This window comes from Schistocerca gregaria, chromosome 7, assembly GCF_023897955.1.
Source record: "Schistocerca gregaria isolate iqSchGreg1 chromosome 7, iqSchGreg1.2, whole genome shotgun sequence".
Lineage (NCBI taxonomy): Eukaryota > Metazoa > Arthropoda > Insecta > Orthoptera > Acrididae > Schistocerca > Schistocerca gregaria.
The window spans coordinates 73,494,476-73,518,898 of NC_064926.1; the positions used below are offsets into that span (position 1 = coordinate 73,494,476).

At 36.3% G+C, this 24,423-nt stretch overlaps 1 protein-coding gene across 1 annotated transcript in view; it reads right to left on the reverse strand.

The window, feature by feature from the left end:
• Window positions 1-3,480: 3,480 nt before the first annotated feature.
• LOC126281776 (protein broad-minded-like) overlaps window positions 3,481-24,423 on the reverse strand; it is a 237,746-nt gene continuing 216,803 nt past the window's right edge. The window contains exons 6-9 of the mRNA XM_049980981.1: window positions 16,682-16,840; window positions 14,837-14,999; window positions 8,816-9,028; window positions 3,481-3,639 (exon numbers count right to left, since the gene is read on the reverse strand). Of these exons, the coding sequence (XP_049836938.1) occupies window positions 3,511-3,639; window positions 8,816-9,028; window positions 14,837-14,999; window positions 16,682-16,840 (664 nt within the window). The 3' untranslated portion in view covers window positions 3,481-3,510. The remainder of the gene's footprint in view (window positions 3,640-8,815; window positions 9,029-14,836; window positions 15,000-16,681; window positions 16,841-24,423) is intronic.

Genomic DNA, 24,423 nt, shown 5'->3' on the forward strand with positions numbered 1-24,423 from the left:
AAGGAGTTCCCTCAGCAATAAATGTTCTTATAGTATTAAGGAATTCCTCTCAGAGGAGTACAATACTTTCATTTGTATAAATAGTATTTACATGCACAAAAAAATCAACTAATTTTTTATCTGTTAGACCTGTTTTATATAATTGTTTCCCACAATGTTATAAGAGGAAATGATCAATATGTAAACAATCCAAAACAAATCCTTGTATTTGTCCATGGAGAATAAAAATTTAGTCTAAAAGACAAGCTACCATCTGATGATTCTAGTTATGTTAAGTTTTTAGGGGTATATTTGGGTGACAAATTGTCTTGGCATCAACATGTCAAGTACCTTAGTGTTAAGTTGTCTAGGGTAATCTATCCGTTAAGGTGACTTATGGATTTTGTACCTAAAAATTATGTTGGAATATTCTATCTGTCATACTTCCAAAGCATAATAACCTATGGTATCATTTTATGGGGAAACTCCAGTTGTGTGCATGACATCCTTCTGCTACAGAAGAAAGCTATTAGGGTAATTACAGGCTCATCATATAAGGCACACTGTAAATCTTTGTTTTCTGAGCAAAAAATTATGACAGCAGTAAACGTCTTAATCTACACAAAAAAGAATCTACCTGAGATACCGGAAGCTAAATGCAGAGAAAATATACATTGCTACAACACTAGAATGAATAGATGTATTTATACTCCATTCCACAGACTCTCAAAAGCACTCAATAGTTATGAACTAATGGGGGACAAATTATTTAATAAACTTCCACTAGCTATATAAGATTTACCAGGGCAACCATTCAAACAAGCACTGTATGACTGGTTAGCTGCCCACCGATTCTACAACATAAAGGATGTCATCAATTGCAATATTATACTGTAATAACAAACCAATTGCTCTTTTTCAACAGGACTTATTTAGTAATATAAGTATGACTTTGTAGGATTTCACCAATCGTAATATTGCCCTGTAATAACAAACCTATTGTTCTTTTGCAACATGAATTATATTGTATTACATGTATGACCTTGTTAATTGTAATATTATACTGTAATAACAAATCTATTACTCTTTTACAACAGGAATTACATTCTGTTAGAAATAATACTTTGCAGGATTTCATCAATTGTAATATTACACTGTAATAACAAACCTCTTGTTCTACTGCAACATGAATTATAGTTTATTATATGTATGACTTTGTCTATTGCCTTAATGGCCAAATGACAATAAAATTATTCTATTCTATTCTATTACAATCAGTTTCAACAGTTCCTCTAGTGGCCAAGCAGTGCAGTTTGCAGGATTTTGCAGTTCAAGTCATTAATTTGTTTCAGTTTGTCACTCTGTTTGCTATTGTGACTGTCAATTTTGCTGTTATGGTGTGTCAGTATGACACTAATTTGTTTATTTCAGTTTGCCATTTTGACAGTCTCTCTCTCTTTCTTTTTCTTTTTTCTTCCAGGCAAATTAATAAAGTTACTCAATAATTAATCTGATTGGTGAATCTTACACTGTTAAACTCATGGTTTAAAACAATATCTTTCCAACAATTTTACCCTCTGCTGTGTCCCCCCCCCCCCCCCCCCCCCCGCCCCCGCGCAAATAATGGAGTTGTTATATATCACACGATTTGAATCACCCTCACCCCATATCCATACAATAAAAAGTTAAAATTTTAAGTTTTTTGAACAGCGGCCGACAACTATCCGTTATTCTTGCATTATCCACTATTCTGAGGGTTACTTATTGCAGTTTGAAAACTTTTTTTGCATCACTTGACTGAGACCATATTTCTATTCCATAGGGAATGGTACCATTAAAATATGAGAAATACACTATTTGCATTGCAGCATCTGTTACTAGTGGTTTAATGTTTCGTAAATGAACTTAGTTTGCTTGTTAGGGTGGGAATATGTCTTCCCACAGTAAACAGTTATCTGTCTATGATGACACCTAGGACAAATGTTTGAGCAATAGTGGCAATTATGTAAGAAACACTCTTTCTTATAAAAATAAATTTTGGTCTGATTTTCCTAGCTTTTTTTATTTATTTTTATTTTAAAGTCCCATAATTTTTTATGAGATACAAGTAAACCCTTCATCAACTGTGGCACATGCTCTCAATTTTTATTTACTGTTCTTGTTTTATTTGGTAGGCACTCTTCTACAGGTTTCAAGTAAATATCCAGCAAAACAGCAGTGAGTATCTGCCTTCACAGCATCATTTATAATTAAAGACTGTGAATTGTGGTTCGAGAGTTTCATCTGAGTTATAAGGCACCTCTACCTACTGGATTCTGCATTTGTAATTATAAAATCAGAGTATTCTCTCTTATTTTAGCAAAATTCTCAACAGTATTGTGAAAACCATATGTCCTAAGTAGAGTGTGAAGCTCTGTTTTGAGTCTTGTGTCAGATAAAGAGTTCAGATTTAAATCCACACTTCTGGAAGTATGACAGTACACTATCCATATAACATCCAAAATTTTCTATCTTCGTTTGTTTCAGCTTTTATTATACTTTACCATCTATAGTACTAGTTATATATTGTTACTTAGAAACAAATTATTATAAACCATTTATGTGGAAAGAAACTTTAAGTTTTCTGTCATTTTGTGCATTCTATATTTTAAGTTTTGTGTTTGACAAATCCAATTGTAGACTATTTCATTTTGTATGCAGTCTCAGGTAGCACCTGAAGAAGGCAATGAGTTACATGGCTGAAATATTGTGCCAGAGCAACACAAACATCTGGCAGTAGACCCGATTCTTCCACATGTCAAGATCTCACCGGGAAACCCTGAAGAGTTACACAAGTCCAATATCATTTGTACGATGACATGAATGCTAAGTAAATATATAAATAAATAAATTATTGTATAAATCTGTTGAAATCACCACTTGGTGACCTACAGACAGATATTGTATTATAAGTTATGTTTAGTAGCTAAAATTTTGCACCACTGAATTCACAGTGCTTTTCTACAGAATATTTGTGCATGGGAACTGCTGCTACTGCGCAGTTTATGCTTTCCTTTACAAATGTGCAGCTGCCTCCATTACTGATTTTGCCAAATTGTGATAGTAATTTATAATTTCCTAGTTTTATATGCTTAGTTTCATCTTTCCTGTGCATTTTTTCTATTATGCATAGAGCTTTGGACCTTAATTCTGTGTCAAACAATAGAAAATCCATGATGGAATGTGGTTTCAGTTGCCTGAGACTGCAGTCGTGTGTGCATTTGTGTGTGTGTGTGTGTGTGTGTGTGTGTGTGTGTGTGTGTGTGTGTGTATTGTTGACAAAGGCCTTAATGGCCGAAAGCTATAATTGTGAGTCTTTTTGTTTTGCCTACCTGCGAACCAGCATCTCCATTATATTGTTAATTCTGTGTCAATGTTATTTATGGATACCCGAAAGTTCCAAAGCTTACTTTTTATTTAGGAAGGAGGTAAGATGAGTCTAGCATTTCAGAAACAGCAGGGAAATTCCATAATTTTTATTATTGGTGCATCTTATACATCTTTATTGCTTAACTTTGTGTACTTAAGTAATTCTGTCAATGAATCTGCTTGATAGCTCTGCAATAGTGTCTCCATGTAATGTATATTTTCACTCACTTTATATTTTGAAAATGGAGGGTCCTGTAACAAAAAATGGATATACAAGTTTATACAGTGCTTATAACTGAAAAAGTAAGATATTATATCCTAACAGTTGTTAGTAATTCCTGCAAAAATGAAGACACTGGTAAAAAAGGACCTATATCTATATATGCCAGGTGCAGGCTTATCCAGCAGTTCATGCTATGAAATGTATCAGCCTGTGTTTCAAAAATGTGTTACATACTTCTCTTGCTTCATCTTCCACTTCAGTGGTTCAGTTACTTATTGTCCATACACAGGCACAAGATTGGTTTTAGATTATGGACACAGGTTACAATTCACACCATAACTTTCTGAGTCCAGTTACAAAAACATAACATATCTCAATTACTCATAAATAATATGATGCAGATGAAGATACTCTTGTTCTATAAATGGATTTTTTTATTCCAATAACCACTTATTAGTAAGATCCTCCTTCAAATACACTTCCTTTTAAAGTATTTGTACACTCTGGAAGTTTGTTATACAGTTTCTTCACCTTTTGTGTTATGCCTTGCTGGGTGATGATAACGTTTCTCCAAGTGTTGAAAACATGTATAACTTTGTTTAAACTATTATATTAAAAACAAAGATTCCAAGACTTACCAAGCGGGAAAGCGCCGGCAGACAGGCACATGAACAAAACACACCAACACACACACAGAATTACGAGCTTTCGCAACTGGCAGTTGCTTCGTCAGGAAGGAAGGAAGGAGAGGGAAAAATGAAAGGATGTGGGTTTTAAGGGAGAGGGTAAGGAGTCATTCCAATCCCGGGAGCGGAAAGACTTCCCTTAGGGGAAAAAAAGGACAGATGTACACTCGCACACACACACACACACACACACACACACACACACACACACACACACACACACACACACACACACACACACATATCCATCCGCACATACACAGACACAAGCAGACATATTTAAAGGCAAAGAGTAAGGGCAGAGATGTCAGTCGAGGCGGAAGTACAGAGGCAAAGAAGTTGTTGAAAGACAGGTGAGGTATGAGTGGCGGCAACTTGAAATTAGCGGAGGTTGAGGCCTGGCGGATATCGAGAAGAGAGGATATACTGAAGGGCGAGTTCCCATCTCCGGAGTTCGGATAGGTTGGTGTTGGTGGGAAGTATCCAGATAACTCGGACGGTGTAACACTGTGCCAAGATGTGCTGGCCGTGCATCAAGGCATGTTTAGCCACAGGGTGATCTTCATTACCAACAAACACTGTCTGCCTGTGTCCATTCATGGAATGGACAGTTTGTTGCTGGTCATTCCCACATAGAAAGCATCACAGTGCAGGCAGGTCAGTTGGTAAATCACGTGGGTGCTTTCACATGTGGCTCTCCCTTTGATCGTGTACACCTTCCGGGTTACAGGACTGGAGTAGGTGGTGGTGGGAGGGTGCATAGGACAGGTTTTACACCGGGGGCGGTTGCAAGGGTAGGAGCCAGAGGGTAGGGGAGGTGGTTTGGGGATTTCATAGGGATGAACCAAGAGGTTACGAAGGTTAGGTGGACGGCGGAAAGACACTCTTGGTGGAGTGGGGAGGATTTCATGAAGGATGGATCTCATTTCGGGGCAGAATTTTAGGAAGTCGTATCCCTGCTGGAGAGCCACATTCAAGGTCTGATCCAGTCCCGGGAAGTATTCTGTTACAAGTGGGGCACTTTTGGGGTTCTTCTGTGAGAGGTTCTGGGTTTGAGGGGATGAGGAAGTGGCCCCAACTACCCTCCCAAATTGGTACAGAAGCAGATAACCAGAGCCACTTCCTCATCCCCTCAAACCCAGAACCTCTCACAGAAGAACCCCAAAAGTGCCCCACTTGTAACAGAATACTTCCCGGGACTGGATCAGACCTTGAATGTGGCTCTCCAGCAGGGATACGACTTCCTAAAATCCTGCCCCGAAATGAGATCCATCCTTCATGAAATCCTCCCCACTCCACCAAGAGTGTCTTTCCGCCGTCCACCTAACCTTCATAACCTCTTGGTTCATCCCTATGAAATCCCCAAACCACCTCCCCTACCCTCTGGCTCCTACCCTTGCAACCGCCCCCGGTGTAAAACCTGTCCTATGCACCCTCCCACCACCATCTACTCCAGTCCTGTAACCCGGAAGGTGTACACGATCAAAGGGAGAGCCACATGTGAAAGCACCCACGTGATTTACCAACTGACCTGCCTGCACTGTGATGCTTTCTATGTGGGAATGACCAGCAACAAACTGTCCATTCGCATGAATGGACACAGGCAGACAGTGTTTGTTGGTAATGAAGATCACCCTGTGGCTAAACATGCCTTGATGCACGGCCAGCACATCTTGGCACAGTGTTACACCGTCCGAGTTATCTGGATACTTCCCACCAACACCAACCTATCCGAACTCCGGAGATGGGAACTCGCCCTTCAGTATATCCTCTCTTCTCGATATCCGCCAGGCCTCAACCTCCGCTAATTTCAAGTTGCCGCCACTCATACCTCACCTGTCTTTCAACAACTTCTTTGCCTCTGTACTTCCGCCTCGACTGACATCTCTGCCCTTACTCTTTGCCTTTAAATATGTCTGCTTGTGTCTGTGTATGTGCGGATGGATATGTGTGTGTGTGTGTGTGTGTGTGTGTGTGTGTGTGTGTGTGTGTGTGTGTGTGTGTGTGTGCGAGTGTACACCTGTCCTTTTTTTCCCCTAAGGGAAGTCTTTCCGCTCCCGGGATTGGAATGACTCCTTACCCTCTCCCTTAAAACCCACATCCTTTCATTTTTCCCTCTCCTTCCTTCCTTCCTGACGAAGCAACTGCCAGTTGCGAAAGCTCGTAATTCTGTGTGTGTGTTGGTGTGTTTTGTTCATGTGCCTGTCTGCCGGCGCTTTCCCGCTTGGTAAGTCTTGGAATCTTTGTTTTTAATATATTTTTCCCATGTGGAAGTTTCTTTCTGTTTTATTTACATCATCATTTGTTTAAACTATTGTTATACTTGTACCTTAAAATGTACAATTTTAGTAATATTGATGTCATGTAAGTAATTTATTACTCCTGAATAGCCCAGTACATAACTCTCATGTATGAAACTCCACAGAATCATTCACATCATAACTCCATTATTGTTCACTTGGATGAAAAATATATCAAACAATTGCAGAAGGGTATACATTGTCACTGTTCTGTTGAAGGTCACTGGCATATTGTACACCCTTGTATGAATTATGTTGAGATTATTTTAAGAAACTAAATATAATGACAGTGCCTAGCCTGTATATTTACAACTGCCTTGTCTTTGTTAAAGAGAATCTGAGTAAATTTGACAGTTCATGACCATAACATAAGAAGTGGACATACAAATTAACATGCCATATGCTAGACTTGCAAAGACATATAACAGCTACAAATATCGTGGTCCTGTCTGTTTCAACAAATTACCTGAAACTGCCTACACAGTGCCAGTAAATAAATTTAAAACTAGTCTTTCGAGGTGGATCAAAAGTAAAGTAATTTACTCTGCTCAAGAGTTCCTTGAGTATGTGACAAATGACCCACTTTCCTTATGAGAATGAACTATAAATTACCTGCAAACTATACATATGTCACACTGTGCAACTATCTTATTACTGTTTCATGTGCTTATTGTTAATTATTATTTGATTATTTATTTGTCATTCACTGAACTGTGTAGTTAATTTATCTTGTAATTGATCTATTACGAAAGTTCTTGTTGTTATTGACATTTGCACAAATATGTATTGTATCCATCCTGGATTTTTATATTGTAGTTAATAACATTTGTCATGTTGAAATTTATATTATTATTATTATTATTATTATTATGTAAACACTGATGACACCAGTTGCATGTAAATATGCTCAACGGTGGAATAAAACATTTCTATTTATGTTAATCTTTATTGTGAAGTGGGTCACCATGAATACTGTTGTAGTCCATAATGAAGCCATAACATATGTAAAAACCATGTCATATTTAGTATAAGTTCACTGTCAGCAGTAACCTTCCTGAGTAAATCATGACATGATAAGCAACATGTTTCTCCACACTGCTTGGGTTCAGTTCAAGTACTTCATTTTAGCAACCAAGTACATCTTTCTCCTGTTTTATTGGTGCAGTGACTAAAGTGGTGGTTTTGCATTTTGGAGAAGTTGAGTTCAAATCATATGTGAATAACCATGTTATATATCAACATGCATGCAGGTATTGTTCAGCATTAGCTTTTGATGTCATGATATATCAGTATTAATGAGCATTGATGGAGAAATACATTGACAATATATAGCATTCAATAGAAGTTTGTTTTGCTACTAGATACATTTGGCTTATTTCCCCTATTATCAGTCTTTCAGAACTATGACCATATCAAGTTGTTTTCTTGCTCAAATTTTTCATCATCATCTCATAATGGGTAAGGAGTTATCTCTTACGATTTCTATCAAGAAAGTGCTACCCATCAATTTAATAAGGATTAGTCTGATAAAGTTGTTTGTTGTATTTTTAAAATGCACCATGTAATAGACAGTAATGCAAAATACAGCCTTCAGTGTTATGACTTTCTTCAATTTACACCCACTTTTAATATACCTATTTTTGTTGTAAGAATCTCTCATTTCCATTTATTTTTAAATTTTCTTTACTATTTCTTGCATTCTTTTGTCTATACATTTGTATCCTTTTTCAAATGTTTCAATGTCTTTCAGTCCTATTTCATCACTGCAACACTATGTTTATGTATATGAAGGCTATCTATTTGTTTTACTTCTTTCCATTTTAATCTGTATTTCCCATAAAATTAACTTCTTACTCTCTGTGCTTTAGGTCTAAACTGCTATACTTAGATGTACCTTTCTTATATTCAGTTTTTGCCTGAAGTCTCTCAGAAACTAACAAGTAGCTTGTGGATATCTAAAGTTGGGTATTGTAATTGTTCCCTCTGTAATACTTGTTTCATGAACTGGAATTCTAACTTTTGTTCTTTTCTCCTTTCTTCTTAGTTCCAGACAAATGAGCTTCTGGTTACAAGTGCTAAGGATTCTGTTACATTTTTGAGTTACCTTCTAATTTATCTGTTGTTTTCTTAAGAACAACTGTTTCTTTGTGTTAAATAATTTTAAAGTTTCATTTATATTGCTCTCTGACTTAATACTGTTATTTTAAATAAATAATTACCTTTAGGCAGTTCCAAATTTCGCCACAGGATGCAGCATCTAATATATGTGACTGTATATGATGGATTAAACTGACACAAAAGTAAACAATAATTTCTGGTGGATAGAGCATGCACAGTAGTAGCCAGTGACAGATCTGAGCCCAGTCCAGTATAGACCAAAAATTCTGGGCAACCCATGAATAACAAATTTGTGCCCATGGTACATTCAACATCTGCAACATAAAGAAGAAGTATTTTAGATAGTGAGAAAAATATCAGAATGCATTGATCTATGAGGGAAAATGCAGCTTGATGGAGGATGTTTGTAAAATAAAAATTTCTTCAGCTTTGGCAACTATTGTTGTTCTGTTTGTGTGCAAATCATTTATAACTACCAGACTGATCTGTCAGTTTTCAGGTTTTTACCAAGTGTCTTGTTGATATTTGTGATTTCATTTTTTCAATGTGTAGGTGCAGTAAAAAAAAAATACTACTAATCACATCATTCGTGCAATGCCCATGTCAACAAAATGAATTAGTTTGTTTCCCATTACAAGCAAAATTATTTTTAAACTGGAATTTTATGTGCCCGTTTAATAGAGCAGTCCCAAATTAGTCTATTGCAATAAAGGGTGTTTATAAATTAGTTATACAAAAGTAAAAGTAAACTTTAATTGTAGTAAAAGTAAACTTTAGTTGTGGAAAAGGTAACGTTTGATACAACACTGAAAGCAGTATATTTTCAAGTTTTATTTACAAATTTTCAATGTGGCTACCATTTGTAACCTGGAAAATGCCCCACCTGTAGTCAGTTTCTCGCTAAATTCTATTTAACAAATCTTTATGTATGATGGATACTGCTTGTGGAATCTGCTGTTGCAGCTCATCAATGTTTCCCGGAAGTGGACAACAAACACCTTGCTGTTAATGTATCACCATACACAGGAGTCTATTGGTATTAAATCAGGCGATAGTGCTGGCCAGGATATTGTTCCATCACATCCTGTCCATGTTGGCACATTCCAATCATTGGCGATACATGACGACCATCTCTTTGATAGATTGGTGTCACACTATCTTGCTGGAAATAATAAATTCTTTGCCCATATCCTGTTGTAAATGAAGCATTGTTCAGGTATAATATACCATTACAGCTGACTCAGCAAAAAGAAAGGACCATAAATCTTGTTATAGCTTACAGAACAAAAAACATTTACTTTCGGCTAGTCCCACATATGCTCAATTACATTACACAGTTTCTGCTCACCCCATATCAGAATATTGTGCCAGTTCACTTTACCACATGCATGGAAGGTGCCTTCGCCAGTGAGTACATTTTCAAATCATATTCAGACTGCACTTTCTTAAACATTTCTACACCAAACTCAGCGCATTTTTCTTTGTCACTTTCTAAAAAGCTCACAGTAGATCCAATTTGTAGGGTTTGAATGACAGATGTTTTTGAAATGCCTTCCACACTGTAATGCTAGGCATATTCAGTTCTAAGCTGTCTCACGTCTTGTTGATTTATCCAGACCACAAATTTAATATTGCTGAGTTTGTTCAATTGCTGCATCAGATACTGCCAGCTGATGCTGACCCTGCATCCTATGTGATACAAAGCCAGTTTCGGTGAAACAATTGTCCCAATTAGTAACAGTCTGTCTTTGAGGTGGTGGCTTGTGGTATTTAGTCCTTAACAGTCTCTGAGGTGTAGTACCAGATTTGAATTCATGAAACCACAAAAAAACTCTTTGCAAGTGTAGTACCAGATTTGAATTCATGAAACCATAAAAAAACTCTGTGCATGCCCTGCAGCATTATGTGCCTCCATGATGCATATTGGAATGACTCGTTCCTACATGCCACCCAGCAGGAACATCAGGATTAGCAGTGTTAGGTGGGAATAAAACTTGTATAGGCTTCATTCAGTGCTGTATAAGACATTTCTGTAAGTTATTTACCCTTTTCATAATTAAAGGTTACTTTTGTATAACTAATTTATATGCACTCTGTGTTTCACTTATCTATATGTATTAACAGAGATAGTAAAACATGAAGAATAATGAGCACTCCAGCAGCGATTGAGCAGTGCTTCTGCATGGCGGCACAAGTCGGCTTGGGTCAGGACTGTGCTATTGGTGTTGGAGTACTGGTTATTCCTCATGTTTCATGTTCCTGTTAATACATACTGATAAAACAAATATCACATTAGACCAATTTGGAACCACTCTATTGAATAAGCATACAAAACTCCACTTTAAAAAGATATTTTGTTTGTAATGGGAAACAAACCAACACTTTCTGCTACCACTGGGCATTGCATGAAAGTTATAACAAGTTGCATGTGTCTGGCCTGACTCTAGCTACACATGCAAAAACGGTATTGCAAATATTATTCTCCACATGAGATGGCACACTAAAAAGGATAAGTAAGTAAATGTCATGTAGCTAACAGTCCATTGCAAGCCTTTCTACTTGACACCATTTCAGCAGCTTGAGTGTCAGTTCTGCCCCTTTTCAGTTCTACAGCTTCTCACTTGACGTCATTAGTTTGAGAGGATCCCTTTCCAGACCTTCCCACTACAGAAAAGTCTAAAACGGTCAGTAGGAATAAAAGCCAGGACCTCTGCAACCGTAAACAGCAACACCAACCCTGAGACCACAGTAGAGGTAAGATGAAGTTCCACTTTCTTCTCCTGGCTGGACGTGTCAGGTCCAATGGATTGTTGTGTCATCCTCTGCCAATGGTGTCATTGGATGTAGTATGGAACAGCACGTGTCAGCACACTGCTCTCCCAGTCATCATTGGGTTTCTTGACCATGGAACCACTCCTAATCAGTTGAGTAGCTCCTCAGTTGGCCTCACAAGCTGGCAGCCTGTACCAGTCCTATCACCAAGAAAAAAACCACTGGAATCAAATCTGGGTCCTATACATGGCAGTCAGCTGTGCTATGGAGCAGATGTGGGACCACGGAGATGGCACTAAAAATGAGTGCAGTATGAGAGAATAAACCAGCAGCTGTCAACTAATTTGACCATGAGCACAGCTGTGATTAGTAGGTAATGCTGCAACAACTTATGGAATGTCATTAAATTTCAAGTCATTTGAAAGAGTAAATAAATAATTTTTTTTTTGCTCTGTTTATGTAAATACATGTTTTCATCTATATATGAGTGTGCAGACATCCTGTAAAAAAATTGGTTGCAATGTGTTCTTTTCTTTCATTTTTCCCCATTATTTAATTATCTTTGTTATCTGTTTATTATCTGCAGTCTTATTATTTTGAGCTTTCTCTGTCAGAGATTCAAAAAAACACACATCACATTTGGAAAGTAGGGTGCAGTAGGTCTCCCTCCAGTATCAACAAACAGGGAAGAGGTTTCAGTCTGACTGGGGTCTCACATGGTTCTGTTCTGGGTGCACTGCCTTTCTGGATATAAATCAGTGTCTGTCACTAAGCAGGACATATGACTTAAATATGTAGCTAAGAGGGTAGTCAGTAACATCAGCATGTGGCTTTCAGAGAACAGATTTTAACTGCAACAAAACACAATTCATACAGCTTATGACAAGGAACTCTTGCAAAAGTGACATCATATATAATTTTTTTGTTTGCCTGACAAAGTGATCATGACCATCACAGTTTTGAGATCTTAAACAAAGGTTTAGTTGAGTCTCTAGGTTTGCATCAAGCATGATTCTTCTGGCCCTTTCTTGCAGTTTGAATGTGCTGATAGGTGCTTTCTACTTTTTTCCAAAATGTGACCCCTACTTAAGGTGAGAATGAAAATAGAGATGATATGTGTTATTTACTGTTTTCTCACTACAGCACAATTTTAGGTACCAAAGGTGGTAGCAGATTTTATTCGTTTTTGTGTTAAGATATTTTATACATTTATTCTGTTTTACATTTCAGACTTAAAGTTAGCATACTGTTATTTAAAAAAAATGTTTCAAGTGGAATGCAGTATATTTAGATGCAGAATAACCTAATTAATTGGGTGAATAAATCTAACTTGCATCAGTTAGTATAAAACAACAAAGGTGCACTATTGGAAATAGAACTGATCTTTTACCATGCACACCATAACAAGATATTTATTGAGTAGCAATCTGCTTATGGGTAATAATAGAGAGGAGCCCATTGTCAGCCATTATTCTGTTGTGAAACTTGGTTGTTTACTTTTTGGAAAATTAAACAGTTGTCAATGGTGATAAATTCAAAGTTGAAGGTGCCCCAGTTGATGCGTACCTGCAGCCTTCCCCCTCCATTTCCTAACAAGTATAACCTTGCAATATAAATGTAGGAAAATGTACTTGCAATGGAATAACAGATGATTTATGAATTATGGGAGTACCACAAGTAAACTATAGAGATTAATCGGGTTTATCAAGATGAGCTGAATCAACTACAGAATAGGCTGAATTAACTGAAATGTGGGCTGAATTAACTGCAATGTGGGCTGAATTAACTGCATGTTCAAACTCTAACATTGATTTTCAGGTTTTTATATCCTGATTTTTATTTTTTATTATTTTTATTATTATTTTTTATTTGCCACAGAAAAGTCCTCAATACAGACTGAAGGGTGTAGTGTAACATCCATTGACAATATGTGTTTATACCCAAATACCTTCAATGATTTAGATGTACAAGAAAGACTGAATAGTTTATGTGGCAACTGCAGTCAAATGTTAGCAATAAAAATGCTGCCCAGTTAGGCTGAGATAATGTAAGAAGAAACACAGAATGCAGGATTGTAAGGACTCTTTCGCAAGTATGTTCAAAAATTTCTTATAACTAACTTACATACTAGAAACAAAGCAACAAAAAAAGTAGAAAAATACAGGTAAGTCCAAACATATGTTAAAGTCCATTGACATTTTCAGGTATTTCTAAGTTTAAGCGCTTGTACCATACAGATGTGTTTAATACATTGTCTATCTCCCACAAGTCTCTTTCTTTTCTTGCTCAAAAGTGTTTTCGGCTTATTGTTGTTCCCACTGCTTTCCAAACTCTCATTGTTGAGTGCTGTCTCTCCACCCTCAGTTTGTCACCTCAGCAATGCAAATAGATAGTAACTGTGGATGGTTTATATGGCTTGGTGCCTTGTCAGCAGTGTGTGGAAATATTCTGCTCTAAGAAATATGACAGCTTGCATGGAGTAACAGAGTTAAAGGGTACAGAATGCATGGCATACAAGCCACAGAATTCTGTCTGCTAAGTACCCATATCATCCTCTTTTTTTTCTTTTTTTAACCATACTCTTTTGTGTTCAGGAAGTTCATTAGAATGTGCATTCATTCATCATTGATGTGCTGATCAGCAATTTTTGAATTATGCCTCACTTTTCACTTGACATAGCAGTACGCAGTTATACATTTGCCTTTTCAAGTAGCATTTGCTTATAGCTTTTGATCACTTACACTCTTCTTGATTCTTGAATATTCATAGCCCGCAAATACATTACAATGTATCGTATACTGTACAATGATTACAATTGAAATATCATTTTCAACACAATTACATACAGGTTTATGTTTAAGAACAGACACATAAAATAGCACTATAATTCTACATTTCTACTTTATGGACAAGGACAGATTTCCCTATCCTGATGATCATATCTGTGCACCACATAAAAATTCTGTACCCCACAGAAAAATTAACAGACCCATTTGCATCCATTGTATTTAACTACAGAGCATACAGCTTTGTAGAAAGTTCGGCAGTACTGTGAAAAACGATAGTTCACCATATAATGGAGATGTTGAATCACAGAAGGCACAACAAAAAGACTGCTAAATAAGTAAGCTTTCAGCCAAAAGATTTCCTTCTAAATTAAGACAATGTACACACGTGTGTGTTAGATGCGTTTGCATAATGATGTGTGTTTAAGAAGTTTATAAGGGTGTCTGATACTTTCCACCATATACATGTGTACTGTCAGAACCTTTTCAAATTCTATAATGTTGATCTAATAATAATTGTATGCATGTAAATATGAACAAATTATTTCTTGTTAATTTGCTTACTTTCATTGCTGCACAAACTTCAGGAATCTCTCTATCTGCTGTGTATTCCAAGACATGGCAAAATGCAAGATTAATATTTGAATATCCAATATGTTCAGCCATTGCTGGCCAAATCAAAGGTGAACATGGTAGGTTAGCTGCATTTCCCAAGAACTGGATACATCTGTTTAAAATAAAACAGCTTATTAGTTAAGAGGCAAGCATAATTTTCATTATTACATTTGATAGTGAATTGTATTACAATAATGTGAGTGTTGAACAAAGATTCAGGCAGACATCTGATGAACAGTTTGCGTAATTCTGAAAATATGGTCTAAGTACATAACAGATGTGTTTAATATAGTGGTACCAGTAAGCTATGAGAGAGTTCTAGCTCATTTGAGTTGTTATTTTGATGTAACATTGCTACTTTCTTTTTAAAATGTTAATTAATGTGACAAAGTTATTTTGTACACGATGAAGGAAAATAAATGGTACTGAACTTACTAGGTAATTATTTACTTCCGTTACTTGACTGAAATACAAGTTTTCCTTATGAACTGGAAAGAGATAAATGAATGCTGATAGATATGTCTAGTGTATTAGTAAATTAAACTCTTGGCAAAAACCCTATATCTTATGTAGCTGACTAATTTATGAATTATTATACCCACTTTCAGTTTTGGTGAAAAAGGCTGTCATAAAAATCTGATCACTGTAACAACACCCTCACTGTACAGTTAAGAATGTCTTCAGTCATCAATGAGTATTCTAACCAAAGTTTTGGTGAGGAATAAAATCCAACCAGTTATAGCTTAGCATTTTTCAACAACATACATGAGCAATGTGGGGCTAAAGAACATTTGTTAAACTTTAATTTGCATGGATACATTTTTAGATATACTTTCTTGAAGATTTTTAAACTTTTTTAGTGAACAATCTTTTTCTCCTCCTTAAGAGTCCATTGACAGTAATCAGTAAATCATACTATCTCTTTATTAAAGATATACAAAATTACTGATAAGCTCATTTCATCATGCAAATAAAATCAGAACAGCTGATTAATAGATATTATTTATGTAAAATAATTGAGGCATGAGAAGCAAATATTTGATCAAGCTGGCTAAAGCAGTCCTGGACTTACATGTAAGCAGGTTAGCAAATATAGGTTTCCAAAATTCTGTTTTCATGTTAAGAAAACTTTGTTGGATATGGACAGGGTGAATGTTGTTATTCTGTTCCGTGTCGTGGGGATGGCACGAGTCTGGGAATAGGCAGCAGATTCTGCAGTGTATTTACTGCTGTTAAGTCACCTTATCACAGGAGTGGATATGACAAACCCCACACTACCAGCCAATGCAGTGCTGTAAACCATGCACGTCACTAGGGTATTCAACTTACCTCACAGAAATCAGATAATTAATATTATGTAACACCTATGTGTACTCAGATCCCAGGCACTAATATCTCACCTACATCCCCTATCCAGTGTACTAATGCAATGGAATAGACATCAGCAAATGATGTTAAATTATTTTAACACAATGTCAACACTCTCTTTCTATCACACCTTATGCGGTAGACATCTAATATAGACTTCTAATATGGACTTCTATAGCAATGTCCCTAAACCATAAGATAAAGTAATCTTAATATTGCCCTCCCCCCTTCCCCCCTCCCTCTCTATTGACTAACTCAGCTGCCAAACCAAGTGATATCACATTTTCTTATGCTCAAGAAATGTAAAAACAAAAAACAAGAAGGCCTATAAACAGACATGTTTACTGTTAGTAAATGGGTAACATTTTATATGAAGTTTTTGTGTAACATAATCTAAAACATTAATTTATCAAGATGAAGTCATACCTCTCCATATCACCAGAGCACAGTATATATACAGATGCTGCAAACCAGTCAAATCTTTGGAACTCAAATTTATTTCGAGTAATACCAGCTCTGAGCATAAGAGTAAGATTATGTTCATGCTGTTGCTGGGAATCCAAAAGTTTCACTGCTATGCCATATCTGAAAATAACAAAAAAATTACTGTATCTGCTGATATTTGTATTAAAGCCCTTGCCAACTTCTGATTTTTTTAAAAAAATGCAGAAGAATAGTTGTACATCAACTGTTCAGCTGCTAATTGTGGTGTTATCTAAAGAGTGAGTTGCCAAAGTGAGGTCAGTATGTTGCAATGCAACTACAAGAGAAGATATCTGTCGCAAACTGCATTGATGAATAAGCAATGTCAGAGTAACCATGCCCAGAAATGTTTCATTATGCCACTGCAACTGCTCTTCTACATATGGTCGAGTGAAGACCCAGTATCATGAGATCATCAACTAAGATGATAGCATCAACTTTGTGATCAATGTATTAGGCAGACTCTTTGTGAAAGTTTTTGTTAAATGCACTCTGAGTGAGACATTCATATTTTGTTTGTATCAAGTGATACGTTAACCAACTTTGATTTCATAAGGAACCCTTCTTTATAAATGACACATTAATATCCACAGACAGCTGTAAATACTCATGATGTTTCTGTGAAAATGGACAGTAAAAAGTTAAATAATTCTTCTTATCTATATTTTAATAAAGTGTACAAATATTTTATATGTTATAGCATCCACTCAGTCTCCTTCTGTAGCAAAGTAAAGAACCCACCATTGTACCAATGCGTATATTTTTGTCTGGTACAACACTGGTTATTCTATAACATGAAAAAAATAATACTTGAGTACGGAAAGAATGACAAATGCAATGGAATCCTATTTATCCTGACCAGGTGCGACTGTAGGTCATCCAGATTACTGAAAATCTGTGTAATCTAGAAACTTGATAAAAATTAGGCTGAAATTTGTTTGATGCTTTAAATACGCACATTATATTTATTTTCACATCACCACATGAATTATGCACTTTTATCACATAAATGTTGAGCAAATACTGTAAAAGAAGACAGTGAGTTTTATAAACTGAAAAAAAATCTGTAAGTTTCTTTTTAAGCCTTATTATTACTTCTTTCATGGCACCATGACCACACAAGCCTTCCACTACCTCTAGTACAGACAAAGCTATTACCTCCTGGTGTCCCAAATAAATCATTATTTTGTTTAGCTTCATTGTTGCTTCTGTATGTGTCATAATGTTTTCAGACTGAGTACCAACAACATCAGCTAATCCCTCATCACTCTCATCTTTGTCTGCAAATCAACAAAAGCATTACTTTCATCATCAGAACTCGTATTGTTATCATTTCATAACTTGTCATTAACATCTTTAGTGCATGTGTCTGAGTACCCTGGAGTGTTTGCAAATGCTTCAACAAACTCTGACCTGTCAACAATGCCACAAGTTTCTTTATTCAATGAATAAACTGCTTCTGTTGTTTCATAAATGACTGATCATCAATTATTTTTCCAATCTGACAACACTGAAACATCAACACAAATATTTTTCAACAATCCTTCTATATCCACCCAATGTGGAGCATCCTTTTGTCCATAACTCAATACTATTGAGGCCCAGACTACATATTCCCTTTTTTCAACCATCTATGAACCCATATCCTAAATGAGACTGATTCTACAGACTTTTATCGACGGACTACTCATAATATTTGTTCATATCTACTGTTTCCTTGGCATTTGATTCATGTCCTCTCATTACATGAGCTAAGATTCAAGCCCTTCACACTGGTAAATGTTGTCCTGATGAGCTTTTAGAAATCTGCCTCAGTAATGGACCAGTGACAGTTTGCAGGTCATCAGCAGAAAAGATCCTAAATTTCATAAAGTAGTTAGAAACAGTCGTAATGAGGATGTGCCAAATTAACTGGAGAATTATGAAGGTTGGAACTTTAATAGTGGCAACTACGGTATTTGTATACAGCTCGTACAAAATATATATCTTTTTCAAAGTTTTACTGACCTTCAAAATAGTCACCAGCATTATGTATAAACCATTGCCAGTGATGTGGAAGTCATAGGATACTCTTAGCAGTGCCAGTTGTGTTGACAGTTTGATTGGCAGGGTCTATTGCCCAAAGAATTTGTAGCAGTTCTGAAGCAAATGCCGTGAAGTGTTTTCTTCAGTTTGGAAATCAAGTTGAACTCATGAGGGCTTAAGTCATGTGGCGGCAGAAGTGATGACACTTTCTGACCATCATTTTGCAGGACAATGTTCAAGTACGTACAGTGCAAGCTGTTACTGATTTGTTTGACTGATGGGGCTAAGAGTTATACCACCTACTGCACTCCCCATATCTAAGCCCTCATGAGTTCAACTTGATTTCTAAACTGAAGGAAACACTTCATGGCATTCGCTTCAGAACTGCTACAAATTTGTCGGGCAGTAGACCATGCCACTCGAACTTACAACACAAATGGCACTGCTAAGAGTATCCTATGACTTCCACATCACTGGCAATGGGTTATGCAAAATGCTGGTGACCACTTTGAAGGTCAGTAAAACTTCGAAACACGTATCTGTTTTGTATGAGCTGTAAATAAATAGTTCCCACTATTAAAGTTCCAACCCTCGTATAATTTGTGGAAGCTGTTATCTTGATAAAATGTAAATGTAGATAATCTGTCAGATAGTGTTAATGAAGGGCACCTTGAGTTGCTGATGCCCAACTTTGCATTAATTTCCACACTAAAATTTGCTATGAGGACTGAAGAGCACAGTGAAAGAGCGGTTGACAGATAGTTATTAGATCCACCCTCCAATGACTTAGCTGTAACTCAGCAGCTAATAGTTTGTCCAATCACGATGGCCAAATTTTAATGTTACATTATACTGACTATTTAGGTGCAGATAATAGAATGAAATTATCACACCGTAGAGTATAAAAAATGAAACGGGCATGGCAATTAGGGAGATCTTTTGTGAAGAATGCTAGGGGAGACGGAGTAGAAGGAAAATTTAACACTTGCTTGAATGTATTCCAACGACACTTTGAGTCTGGTTTTTCCTTAAAAGTAATAAGGATTGGGTGTCAACAATTTCAGGTGCTCTTCATCAATAGTATGAGATTGAAATTACTATGTGGTACCCAAACTTTCTGAGAATATTCCTATAAAAAAATCAGAAAACTAACCTTACATATTAATTTCCACCATCTGCCCTCTGCCATAGTAATTGCACTCTCATCTTTTTTCTGGACCTGTACATGATAGTGACACTTGACTGAGTGTTTGTCACCCTCCACAGACTTCTAGCTATCTTTAAATTGCTTAAACAACTCACGAGTTCTTGTTTGGCTCAAAGCTTGTCCACAAAACCCTCCCTTATCACTGAGTGGGTTTCAGCTGCAGTTTTGTGGCGCTTATAAGTAAAACTTAAAACAGAGCCTGTCTTCCTTCAAGTCAGCCATTCACAGACACACAAGAACACAATGTAAAGAAACCAACAGTAATGTTCCCACTGATGCATTCACAACTGTGGTACTGTAGAGAAATTGTGGTGCCACATAAAAATCAGCGACATGAATTGATACTACAGACACGAGCAAGTGCTCACTGCAATTCACAACAACCCAACCATTGGGAGACACTCCAGAGGACTTGCCCTCCCTCTTCCAGACTTGCCCTCCCTCTCAGCATAGCAGCACCCTCAAGCTGAGGACAATATAGTGTCAAGTAAGAACTCAGCCCCAGGTTTCATGACATTGGCTACAGCAGTCAACATCATTGTGTAGGATGAAAATGTACTTTTGTAAATGTAGTATTTTGTGCCTCAAGAGAACAGTTTGTTCATTAGTGCATGATACGATGCTTTGCTAGTCAATGATAGTACTAAATTGTTATCAAGTACTCCTGTGGCAAAGATGTGTGTCATAGTTAAGCAACCTTTTATCCAGTAATAAAGAGAACTAATATTTCGTTTGCTCTAGTTTGATGAAGATTCTCACAGAGCAATCAAAGAATCGACAGCTATTTTTCCAGGGAGATTGAAATATGCCAAATTCCCTTTAAGAAAGATGTTAAGAGAGATGCCAGTAACTACCAACATGTTTCACTGCTAACATCATTCTCCAAAATTTTTGAAAAAAATTATGTATTCTAGAATAGTATCTCACATTAGCAACAATAGTATCCTCAGCAAATCACAGTTTGGGTTTCAGAAGGGTTGTCCAACTGAGAATGCCATTTATACATTCACTCACTAGATTTTAGAAGTGTTAAATAACAAAAGACTGCTAGATGGTATCTTCTGCAACCTCTCTAAGGAATTAGACTGTGTGAATCACAGTAATCTCATAGATAAATTGACACTGGGATTGATTGTATAGCCAATCAATAGATAATGTCAAATCTAATCAAAAGACTGCAGCAAGTTGTACTTTGTAATTCAAGCGCTATAGTCCAGGGATGTAATTCTGACTGGCGAGAAATCACATATGGGTTTCCTCAAGGTTCAATCTTGGGTCCACTACTGTTCCTCATATATATGAACTACCTTCCATGTTACATACAAGCAGAATTAGTTATTTTTGCAGATGGCACTAGTATTATAATCACTCCAAGCATTCATTTAGAAACAGAAGAAATGGTAAACAAAGTATCATTGACTGGTTTTCTGTGAATGGTCTCATCCTCAATTTTAAAAAGACACAACATATTCAGTTCTGCACATTTAGAAGTACTAAACTAATGATAAGTATAATACATGGTGAGAAAATAATAAATAGGGTGGAAACTAGAAAGTCTTAGGGGTCCATATTGATGAGAATTTAAATTGGAAACAAGACATTTTGAAACTCCTAAAACAATTTAGTTGTCATATTTGTACTTAGGATCATTACAAATCTTGGAGAGAGAGAAATTAGTAATTTGATGTATTTTGCCTATTTTCATTCAATAATGTCATATGAAATAAAGTTCTGGGTAACTCATCTTTAAGAAAGAAGTGCAAAAACGTGCTATAAGAATAATACATGGTGCTCACCCATGTTCATCTTGTAGACATCTGTTTGAGGAGTTGGGAATTCTGACTACTACTTCACTGCATATTTATTCCCTCATGAAGTTCATTGTAAATAAATGGCTACAATTCAAGAGGAACAGTGTGGTACACAACTGCAACGCCGGAAGGAGAGATGACATTTATTACTCCATACTAACCGCCTTTAGCACAAAAACAGAGTATAAAATGTTGTAACAATAATTTTTGATCACTCACCCAGTGATATAAAATGCCTGATAGATAGAAAAGTAAAATTTGATGAAAAAATGAGAAAGTTTCTTCTTGCCAACTCCTTCTATTCTATAGAAGAATTTCTGTAACTGTAATGAGAAACCGGTGGTGGGTAGGAATTACTAACACACATCTGTATATAAGATTTAGAAATGTTCAGACTGTAACAGTGTGTACAAATTAATTTGCAATGCAAAAGTAAAATGACTCATTCCACCTCATTATGACCTATAATACAAAATGGCCCATGGAAAATGTAAGTAATTAACTAACTATGGCTACACGAATGCAGTTTAATAGTTTCATCTGGTCATAACAACAGAGATACCACATGGCAGATTGGCAGTTGAAAGACACAACTAGAGACACCAAGCAGTGGAAGATTTTACTGCTTAAGAAGTAGGTACTTCACATCAGCTGTGTCATTAGCTCCCAGTAATTATCGATTTTTCCCCAATATGATTATATTTTTAATAGAGTTGTTTCTGTAACATGCAATAGGTACATGAAAATCAGCAAATCATTATGAAGCAAAGTTCAATTTAAATTCATTGTTCAGTTTATTCTTCTCCCAGCACTGATTTTACTGATACCATTCATTTGGCTATATATCATATCAATTGAACATAATAGCTAATTAAAAATTCTAATACAGTACACAATATATAAACACTTTGAGATATTATGTATAATCCAGTGTAATGACCTACACCATTTGAAAGCTAAACATTCTAGTTTTCAAATAACATATTTTAAATTACCTGAAAATAATTGTCCTGTGAAATAATTACAGTTGAAGTTGTGAGACATTACCAATTTTCGTTGCAAATTTTGCCCTAACCTCTGTTAGATTCAGGCCTTTGAGTACTTACTTTTGTTACCACCTTAATTTTTCTGCACACTACAATGTACAGCACTAATTTATTATCCCTTTAATTAATAATTTCATGCAATATACTTTGATTTTCACTGTGATGCTTATATTTGTAAACAAAGGATTCACATTACAGAAGCATAAAAGTATCCATAATTTTTTCTCAGTTGTAGCCAGTAACATTTTTTTTATAAGCCAAAAGTTAGTAAAAGCCTGCAATTCATTCAAACCAGCCAAATTTAACACAGCCAATTTTTGAAGTACCTTGTAGTTTATGAAATAACAGTTTGTTCTCACACCAGTCTCTATAGGTCATCTGAGCCCCCGAGCTGCAGTCTGCAGCCAGATATCATTGAAATAATAACTACATCAGTCAGCAAGGGGCAGTTTGCTGCAGTCAGTCTGACAGCAACAACAACTCATAAAATGTACCACACTCAGGTCAGATTTCATATACTGTCATTTGTCTCTTAATAGACCAGTCACATTACATTCTGATCATTATCATTGCAAATCTGATTGTGGTGTGGCTTAATGTGTTAGATCTCAACAATGACCTACTGGAGCAGTGATAATTAATTGCCACCACAGACAGTGTTAACTAACGAGAACATGTGGTTACATGCAAACTTGTTTAATTTTGGTGTCTCTGCTCAGCATGAAAGATGATGGGAAGTCTAGAATGGAATAAAAACATCATGAAAGGATGAACTGCTACTCATCACACAGAGTAGAGGTAAATTAAAGGAACAATCAGAAAGATACGTGGAACAGTGGATAATTGGAATGAGTGACAGTAATCAGTCTGTTAGATATTTTGTAGTAAATGCAGCAGGATATATGCACTAGGAAAGACACTGGTAGTTTGAATTAAGAAATGGACAAAAAATAGAAAAATTGTTGTGATTAAAACTAATACTACAAACTTGACAACAAAAAGATGTCTGTAAAAGTTCATTTTAAATAAAAGTTAGAGAAAGTAGCACAGAAAACAGGTATAAAAATATAGACTGTTAGCAAAAATTATAAAACTGAAAAGGGCAGAATTAGAAAAAAATCTGTGAAAAGAGGATGGATACTGTTGCTGATTCCAGTATGAACAGTTATTTGACTTAAAATAAATTTTGTTCTGGCAGTAGGTATGAGCATGAAAATCAAAGTGAATGGGCCGAAACTAGGCTGGACAATAAAATAGAAACAGTAGAAAGACTAGTATTGAATAAGTGTCTGGTTACTATTAAAAAGAAAATGAAAGCTCCTGGAAACCCAGCAGTTGCAGCATCAAATCCCATGAAAATCTGCCCTAGTATCCTCCAAAAGCATGCAAGGGAAAACTGACCACACACAAAGGATATCTATTTAATTAATTAGTCAACCAATCTGGTAGAGCAAGGGAATATTTCCAAGGCATCCAAAGTTGAAGGGGGGGGGGGGGGGGGGTTTACAGGGAAGTGACAAGGGTGATCCAGAATCCATATTTTTCAATAGGAAGGCCAGCTGAGACCTGTCCATGGAGATGGTCTTCTGACCATGA